This window comes from Physcomitrium patens, chromosome 2 (assembly GCF_059467195.1).
Source record: "Physcomitrium patens ecotype Gransden chromosome 2, ASM5946719v1, whole genome shotgun sequence".
Taxonomy (NCBI): domain Eukaryota; kingdom Viridiplantae; phylum Streptophyta; class Bryopsida; order Funariales; family Funariaceae; genus Physcomitrium; species Physcomitrium patens.
The window spans coordinates 10,437,254-10,446,711 of NC_143411.1; the positions used below are offsets into that span (position 1 = coordinate 10,437,254).

The window sequence follows — 9,458 nt, forward strand, 5'->3', positions numbered from 1 at the left end:
TATATATATATATATATAAAATAACCTAATACTTTTTATATCCTACATAAAATAACCTAATAACCTATTACATAAAATAAACTATTAACCTAATACATAAAATAACCTAATAATTTTTATATCAAAATTTTACACTGAAAAAAACTTATACATCTACAATAAATTACTTGTTTTAAATTATTGATATATATTTGTTAAAATAAAGTTATACTTATGAATCAGAATAACGACAATAATTCCACTTATCTTATGTCAGTCTAAAAAAAGACACATCTGTGATACAAGATCGCACACTAGTAAAAATACCAAAGTGAAGGAGAAAATAGAAAAAAGATGGTAGATTAAATGGAACGATGCCTTGGTCGATTCCTCAATTAGCGAAGGCTCTTATGGCCCCTTAAGCCCCCCAAACGTTTTCCATCCATCCCACAACGGTCCTCCGGGAGGCCATGTCCCGTCCTAACGGTCAGACGGGTACTACACGTCACCACGACACGTCATCTGAGCTCCGTCCCCATTGGCCGAATTCAAATATCCACTCCGCGCGCGTTCACATGAGTCGCCCCTGCGTCCCTCCCGAGACGGGAGCGAACGTTAGGCCAGCGGCTTGGGACACGGTAGCGGCGAAGTTCGCACCCGTCGCAACGAACATCATCTGCGCGGCGGTGCAGCTCGGCTATTGCATCCGCTGGCGATCAGTCCAGAGAACGGGAAACAGAAGGAAAAAAAGAATGCAAGGAAAGAAGCAATAATAACCGCGCGGTATTCGTTGCGGAATCTGTCAAAAATGGAAAGGAGAAAGCATTGGCGTAGGCTGAGGACATGCAATGGGTGGGTGATGTCACGGCGAGGTGAAGGGCGTTGTTGGGCTGGTTTGGCACGCCGTGGTGAGGTGTGACAACGGTATGAGAAAGGCCCGTCAGAGTCATTGACCGAATTCTGTGAGGGAACGTTGTATTTTTATTATTATTTTTGGCCGTTTGGGGAGGCCCCACATTGTGCTCCGTTGCCATGCCTCCCGCTGCTGTACTGTGTCGTTGCTGTGATTTTATGTAGCACTCGAGTCTCAGCTCCAACCAGGTTGATATTCGGTGTCTGCGGTTGGGCCGGAGGGATTAGGAGCCTATGCATTAGTTAGGGTTTTTCGGGGATTGGTGGTCTTCGTGTCATTGAGTGAAGTCTAATGGTGGGGTTGGTGTTGCAATGAGTATATGTTGGTTGTTCTTGCCTTTCGCGTTAGGGATTAGGATTTTGCTGTCAGTTAGGTTGAGTCGGATTCCCATTATTGTACTGTTCTCAGTGTATCAGCGCAGAAGAGTGGTTTGGCGTGTGCCAGGAATCTAGCTTGTTCTGTATGGAGAATCGATGGTGTATTCACGGAAGGTCCTCGAATTACGGTTGTAATTTGGGTCGGGAATTGTCGCAGTAGGTCGATTGCAATCTGATACTGGAACCAGCTCCTCGCTCTCAAAATCATGGATTTTACCGTTCGAAGATTTGTATGAAACTCTTCACGAATGCAGCTGGGATGTCCACTGAAGTGCTGAGCATGAAGACCCGGCAATGCAGGACTCTGTTTCAGTAAATGTGTCAGTGCTGCTCTAAATGCAACTTTGATGCTCTGGATTCCCGGTCATTTTAACAATGTCACCGATAGTATGCGTTAAAAGAGCTTGAGTTGAAGACCCGATGGACAGGGTTTGCCAACGATGGTTGTGAAGGCTGCCTTGATCGAATCTATATTCTCAGTCCTCCAACATCAAGCCCTGGGCCCGGAGGTTGTTGATTCTGTGGCAATGGCAGTTGGAGAGCCAACTGGCGCGAAGAGATATGTCAAAGGTCACAATCTCGGTGAGGGGACATATGGTGTCGTTTTCAAGGCTGTTGACACAGTGGTAATCATCTTCTGCTTCCTCTACAGTGTGATTCTTATTAAGAATGCTGAAGTTTGTTATAGCTTCAGGTTGCGCAGGCTAGCTGTTGAATATTGAAACCCAGCAAGAATCGTACATGCAACAAATTCTGGATGACTAGAAAAGTAAACGTCAGGGTGGTGACATAAAGACGACACATGAATCCGTCAATGCTCGAGTTTGCATTTGTAAGCTTGGAAATGGAAAGCTCCAAACTTTTTCGGATGACTTCGCGATTTGGACGTGCTTGGGATGTGATACTACATCGCTTCGAGTTTCTTGGGTGATATTAGTTATCAGGGATAGGAGTTCGTTACCACTACTTTTATGCTACTCATGAAAGGTTCAGCACTTCAATTCTTGCTTAGAGATCGCTCCTAGAGTACCGTGATTCACTGGTGTGATTTTATGGTGATCCATAGGAACCCTAATCCTGGAAGCTGGCTCAGAGTATCGAGTCAAGCTCACCTTTGGAATATTGAGCTAGTGGTTTGCACCAGTGTCAAGTCTCATTGAAGCCACACAAAGTGATGCGAGTGCTCCTTTCAGAATGCTACGCTTTACGCATCCTAACTTACACTTTTGGCACTGATGGATGAGTTCCACTTCAAAGTACTCGTACAACACATAGTTAGACATACTTCACATCGAATTCGAACGGATTTCGCAAACAGCTCTATTACTTGTAGTGATAGATCAGTTATCCTTAAGTGTATGGTTACTATGAATTGTTACTTGCAGCTGAGCTTGGTAATGCCACAGGACGTCTTTAGGTGTTTCTATTTGATACGGCAGCTTATCACGTTAGTACATTTGCCTACCGAACTTCTAGGATGTTCAGAGCTCCTGTTGATGATGTAGTATCTGGTTACATGAATATTGGAGAAGTCAGTGGGCCATAATTGAGGTTTGTATACGAGTAGTATCTGTGTTCTTATAACCATGTGCGGAACAGACCAGAGTTATTAATCCAAGCGTTTCAAATTCTTGCAGACAAACAGGACAGTAGCTATCAAAAAGATAAGATTGGGAAAGCTAAAGGAAGGTGTGAATGTGACAGCCTTGAGGGAGATTAAACTTCTGAAGGAATTACAAGATCCAAACATAATTGAGCTGATGGATGTATATCCACACAAGAGCAACTTGCACCTCGTATTTGAATATATGGAGAGTGATTTAGAAGCAGTGATCCGGGATCGAAACATATTTCTCTCTTCTGCCGACTGCAAGGCCTATATGCAAATGATTCTCAAGGGACTTGCGGTTTGCCACAAGAAGTGGGTGCTTCACAGGTATGTTTCCTAAGATATTGGCATCCTGCTCATACTTTTGTGTGAAGATGCGCATTCGATCGCAGAAGTTCTCATGCTACGCTTAATTCTCTATGTTAGAGTGATGAATGTGACGAAGTGGATAGGACCGTGTCGAGTGATATGTATTAGTCAGGTTTAATCGTTATTGTTGATGGTGATGTTCGGCATTTTACAACAAAATGAACCCTTAATTTCTGTTCACGCGCTCATCTTTCCTGTCCATTCCAATCAATGCCTTCTACCATCATTTCAATTTTGGTATGTTGCTTACCATATGTGATTTATACAGGGATTTGAAACCAAATAATCTTTTACTTGGTTCCAATGGGCAGCTTAAGCTTGCCGATTTTGGATTAGCTCGTATCTTTGGAAGTCCCGATCGAAGGTTCACTCATCAGGTATATTTAGGATCACCTATACTCTCCTCGAATACTGGTCTTCTCGGTGTGCGATCCACTTCCCAATGCTATCCTTTTAGTTTACTGTGAGAGAAGATGAAACAAGCATTTCGTAGTTAGTCTACTGCAGACTGGAATGGGTTGCTAGTGGTAACACTTACAGCTGATCTAGTTTTCTGGTAACGTCTCTGAAAATGACCACATTTGGACTTCAGGTCTTTGCACGGTGGTATCGTGCACCTGAATTGTTATTCGGCTCCAAACAGTATGGACCAGGTGTAGACGTGTGGGCCGCAGCATGTATTTTCGCGGAACTCATTCTTCGTCGCCCTTTCCTCCAGGTACAATTGAGAGGATATACTGATAGGCTTGTATGAGCTGAAGTTTTCGTATGATAATCATCAAGGCCATCGTTATGTGCCATTCATGAACTTTAATACAGGTCTGATGTTCGATGGTCTTGCTGATATTAAACATCTTATGAGCTTCTATTATGTCAACTTCATAGCTCTGCCAAACTCATACCTCAGAGTGGTATGGCACATGTGAGACTGGGGATGGACTTACGAGTTGAAATTTGTGTCATATGTAGGGCTCCAGCGATATTGATCAACTGGGGAAGATTTTTGGAGTCTTTGGAACTCCTGGGGAAGCCCAATGGCCGGATGTGACCAGCCTTCCTGATTACGTTGAGTACCAGTACTCTCCACCTCAGTCTTTCCGTAGTCTTTTCCCGCAGGCAAGTGAGGACTGCATTGACCTTCTTCAACGAATGTTCACCTACGATCCAAAACAAAGAATTACTGCCCAGCTAGCACTGGAGCATAGGTATAGTTTTCTCTTCGATCCCCCTGTCTCCCTTCAAGGATCTTTTGGGAGCTGACTTTACTCTGTCTGGCTCTCTCAGTACGAAGTTTGATGGCGTTTTAGTTTGACCTGTGCTATCTAATGAGTAATACTCTTCTACTATACGGAATCGGGCCACATGAGTTTCCATTGTTAACTGACGTACCTTTGCAATATCAGATATTTTAGGACTGAGCCTGCACCAACACCATGTTATATGCTTCGAAGGCCGGTAAAGCCGGAAGTACATCCAAAGCCCATTGAGCTTTTATCTCCAGCTGGACACATTGTCTTTTCTCCTCCCACCAAGACACGTCGTCTTCAGCTATTTGGTGGGGATATCAAAACAGCAGGTGAAGCGAGCCGGGATACACACGCCAAGCTGCAACCGGAGTTGGGAACTCCAATTGATGCTATCACTATCCCTATGTCAATAGATCCGAAAACAAATCTTCGACCCACTCTCAACAGGTGAAAATCATCTGTAACTTTCATGCCCATGTTTTGCTCTTACTTTTGCTTCTATCTTGTACTTTAAGACAACAATCATTCTCCAGGCTACTTGAGTTTCTGGACTTAAAACCTGTCCCTGCGAGCAAAATACTCGGAACATGTTCCTGTAACTTTACCGTCACATTTTTCCTGCTCAGTTCTCTTGTGAGTATTGGGTAGGATCTCGGTTGTACATGGTAATGTGTATCGGAGGCGAATGTTGTCTACAAGTGGAATCGTTTTGCAAGACGCTGATGGTTTTTCTCTCTGGGTTGAACTGGGCAGTTCCGATAGATCATATTTGAAGAGGAAGCTAGATATGGATATTTTTCTTACTCCTGCACGGCGATAAAGATTACCATGCATCAATTACACAAATCTGTCATTACTTCATGGGGTCTTTTGTATCTACCAAGACGACCCGTAGAGACTTAGATGAGAGAATTAGCGTGAAGTGGACCGAATCACGAGCGCAAATGCAGAGAGTTAGATTTCACTCTAGACCAAGGGTCAAGGAAATTGAACGTCAAAGATTTTTGTGTAGGTCTCAAGCATCAGAGACCTGAAATAGAGTCGATTGATCAGAAGTAAGTTTCGGGCATAGTGTACAGATAAAGAAGAGGGCTGGAAGATAAGCGATGCAATGTGCACAGTCATGCAGGACACTCATGGCTGAAGCATGCAAAGCATTGAATTATTGGGCACAAAGCTTCCGCATTGATTTCATGTTTGCCACAGAGGTGAGCACTCTCTGTAAAGTATTGTAAGCGAAAAGATTGCTGACTACTGTGTCGCGGTTACAAGTCTATTGGTTCTGTCAATGCAATTTGTGACTATTCCCATCCTTGCCACTACATACTTTGTCTTAAAACTATGTTTTTGTTGATAGGAACGTGGGGGTTAAACAGTGGTGTAGCAGATTCTACAGTTAAGTCATGCCGTTCAATTGCAGGCACAGCAAGACGCTAAGTTCCTATTGTGAGGTCTCACTCATCCTTTGTCAACGTAAGTGAAAATGATGATTAGTGTGCTGCTTGACTTATGATCAGTGTGTCCAACACTCACTCAGACAATATAATACCATGCTTACATTGTTCGTATTGAGCATAATAAACCAATGTTCCATACTGCATGCTCTTGCTTGTCACCACACTGCAACGATATTTTGCAGATTCTGGGCAGTGACACAGACATGCCGGTCGAAGCTAGCGGTTAGTGGAGCAGTTGCTTAGCGGTCAAGGACATGAGCTGGTTCGAATTCTGGTGAATAATTCAGCATGCTGTGCATTACAAGTTTAAACATGCGCTCCAATTCTACACTGCATACCCAATTAGTCAAGTGAAATGTAACGTTGTAGTTCAAATGCGATGTTTGCAGGTTTGGAATCTTGCACAAATGTTCTAACATCTCTTCCCAGCTTATCGACATTTTCTCATTGCCAAGCTCATGTTTTTTTCTAGATTTGTACATGTCAAGTTGTGCACTCAGATGCTCATTTATTTACTTATTTATTTATGCTTAATGCTTTAGTTTAGTATGAATTTAAACTTATAAAGGATGTTACCTCCCTAGTTTGGAGGCTTGAAATGCAAGTATTATATCCCAAACTAATTTAATAGATACTAGCATAGGATAGGGTTGTGCATCTTCCCATTGTGGTTTTATTATTTTTAATCTAATTTAAATTTCAAATATTTTAAATATTATTATTTAATTTGCTAAAGTTTTGAATAATTCAAAGAATGTTGTATAATTATTAATTTGTAATATACATGATTATATTTAGATATATATATATATATATATATATATATATATTATATCTATTTTTAACATATCTTTATATAAAAATATGTCAAAGTCATATCCTTCAAATCATATGATGAGTAATTTGGTGCTATGTCACTTTATTCAGTGTGGTGGATTATCATCCTTTATAAGTACAAAAGATAGTCGATCGTTTGTGCCCAAGCATCTTCTTTGCTCAAAACACTATTTGAAAGTGTAGATGTTAGCCTTGTCAATAGTGCCTAAGGATATAAAAAGTAACCTCATTAAGAGTGCTTGAGAGTGTGGAAGGCTTATATGTTAAAACTAAATTTTGGTTTTGGCTTGAAATCTCATTGCTTGTTGCTCTCACATCAATGAATCTATTCAAAGTTTGGTATCAAAGTTGTTATTGACTTGTACAAATATATTGCAAAATTTCTCATGGCTAAAATAATTTTATTTAGCATCTTAGATTTTCTTGTTTTCCTTGCTTATAGATATGTATGGTTAGTCATGAATTATTTTATGAATTTGGCTTATAAATCAAATTTGCTAACTTTATAAAATGAATATAAACTTTGAGCACTTATAATTCGATATCTTTGACATACTATCATTCCAAATATGCTTGTCAATAAGCTAAATTAAGTACTAATTATATTAAGAGTTGTGAAAACAATACAACAGAAGATCCTTTGAGAATTTTGATTTTACAAATTGATGGATCCACTTAGTGTATAAGATTGGAATTGATGAATAAGAGGTTGCTCTAGTACCATTTAGTTTTTGATTTTCTTGTTTAGTATAAGCTTGTTGGCAATTTTTGTGGTGGAAAATAAGTTTGTGTATATGTGTCACGGACATATGCATGTAAGCCAATAATTACATGTATAAATAGGCAGAAGTAAGTAAAAGTAGATAAAAATAAATTAATTCTATAGTATTTGATATGGAAGCTTTGTAGAAGCTTTATAGATGCTACTTTGACTTTATAGGTGTCTTTAATTGACTTTTTGGAATTAGAAACGTAATCAATAAGTTGGCCATGTGCCACACATGTTGTTAACTTGAAGACCAAACTAACTATGTGGCCCACACATAGAAAAACTTGCTTTGTAAGTCAAGGCATATGTCCTACAAAGTCAACACATATTGGAGGTCCTATAGAATGTCACCACGTAGCCCCTAGTTAGATAGTATATATAGAGACAATAGTGAAGCATTCTTCACTCTTGTCAACTCCTTTCTTACTTCCAGAGTAGTTTCAAGGGTCTCTAGTTTTCTTGGCTTTTGGCAATAGCCATTCTAGTTTCTTTCTTAATATATATATATATATATATATATATATATATATATCAAATTATTTCTATTTTTTTATCTTTCTATGAAAAAAGTCTCACTTGTTTATTTATCTTTATCATGTTCTTGTCCTTGACAATATGTATATGTATGCATGTACATCTACTTTGATTTCTTTATTATGGTCAATAGACACTAAAAGATTAAGCAAAAGATTTTATGTAGTTGTTTTGCAACAATTATTTTTGCTTGACAAAGCCAATGTATGCAACAATTATTTTTGCTTGACAAAGCCAATGTTTTATTTTTTTGATTTAGTCTGAGCTTTTTCCTTAGCAATTGAGTGACTTCAACACTATTTTTGACATAATTTCTTTAGAAATCAAACTATTATTGTCTATTCTATATGTATATATGAATCATAATTTTTTAAAAAATATTTGCAACCTTCACAATTTAAACCTTTTTTGTTTCATAACTATAAGCTTATATATAAATGCAACAAAAGTATCTTGACCAATTCCATGAATTTTATGAAGATTTCAATATTACTAAGCTGCAATTTTTTCCAAAAGAGGTACATTGTGTGGAATTCTTGAAATCTTTTATAAAGAAATTGATAAAATCTTACGTTCTTGAACCAGCAAGAGAGCATACTGATTTGAAAAGAATTTAGGAATTGAAAACTAAGGTAGTATATTTACAAATTATAATTATTAATTTACAATCAAAATTATAGAAACTTAGAAGGAATCATTAAACTCCAAAGAATTGTCTCTTTTCATTTAAATTATTACAATAAAGCTTTCAATTATTCTAAAGGAATTAGATTTAATATCTTTTCTTGTTAGTAAATCTCTACAATTCTTTCTTGTATTTAGTGTTGTACTATATTTTAGAGACATTGTTGTACCATCTTATAAGTATAAAAATCACAAAGATTTAATCTCTTATTTATTTATTTATTTATTCTTTCTTTATAATCAATAAACCTAAGAAATATATTTTTAACTTATGCATTGTACCAAATTTTGTTCAATTCAATTATCAGATATTTCATACCCCACACTATCTTGTTTATGATTGAGAGCTAAAAGATTTGTTTTGGTAGTGCAAATTATGTCAAAGATTGCCAAATTAAGGATTCAATAAAAAAAAAGTAGAAAGATCTCATTGTATAATATTGATTCTACTATTGCAAGTAAAATTTAAATATTCAAAGTCTTGTTATGTCAATTTTTTTATTTTGGAGAGAAATTAATCATAATTTAAAACTAAAAATATATATAATATATCTACTAAATATTGATCGTTGGTAATTGACTGAAATGCCCAAAAGAATTACAAATTTGGTAGAAATGTTTAGGAACATTTGTATGCAACCAAAACAAGAATATTAATGAGGAGCATAGTTGGTGATGTTGTT

The 9,458-nt window shown here is 37.9% G+C and overlaps 1 protein-coding gene across 6 annotated transcripts; it reads left to right on the top strand.

Annotated features, from left to right (window-relative positions):
• Positions 1-537: 537 nt before the first annotated feature.
• On the top strand, positions 538-6,649 carry LOC112294932 (cyclin-dependent kinase D-2). Of its 6 annotated transcripts, XR_016499960.1 has the most exons (10): positions 538-903; positions 1,337-1,895; positions 2,907-3,205; positions 3,516-3,624; positions 3,840-3,965; positions 4,217-4,452; positions 4,651-4,941; positions 5,248-5,702; positions 5,852-5,967; positions 6,134-6,286. XR_016499960.1 is itself a non-coding variant. In XM_073528978.2 (8 exons), the coding sequence occupies exons 1-7, from the start codon at positions 1,710-1,712 to the stop codon at positions 6,192-6,194; spliced, it is 1,308 nt and encodes a 435-aa protein (XP_073385079.1). In that variant the 5' UTR covers positions 911-1,709; the 3' UTR covers positions 6,195-6,225; positions 6,341-6,649. The 6 variants fall into 6 exon arrangements, 3 of the variants coding, with proteins under 3 accessions (XP_073385079.1, XP_073385078.1, XP_024401710.1); XR_002973489.3 differs by lacking the exon at positions 538-903 and having other exon boundaries at positions 914-1,895; positions 5,915-5,967; XM_073528978.2 differs by lacking the exons at positions 538-903; positions 5,248-5,702; positions 5,852-5,967 and adding an exon at positions 6,341-6,649 and having other exon boundaries at positions 911-1,895; positions 6,134-6,225.
• Positions 6,650-9,458: the final 2,809 nt, after the last annotated feature.

Bases quoted from the DNA above. Each gene is read 5' to 3' on its own strand.
- LOC112294932 (XM_024545942.3), top strand. From the start codon at position 1,710: ATGGTTGTGAAGGCTGCCTTGATCGAATCTATATTCTCAGTCCTCCAA. The intron at 1,896-2,906 runs GTAATCATCTTC...AAATTCTTGCAG, and splicing joins TCAAGGCTGTTGACACAGTG to ACAAACAGGACAGTAGCTAT. The intron at 4,942-5,247 runs GTGAAAATCATC...TGAACTGGGCAG, and splicing joins CTTCGACCCACTCTCAACAG to TTCCGATAGATCATATTTGA.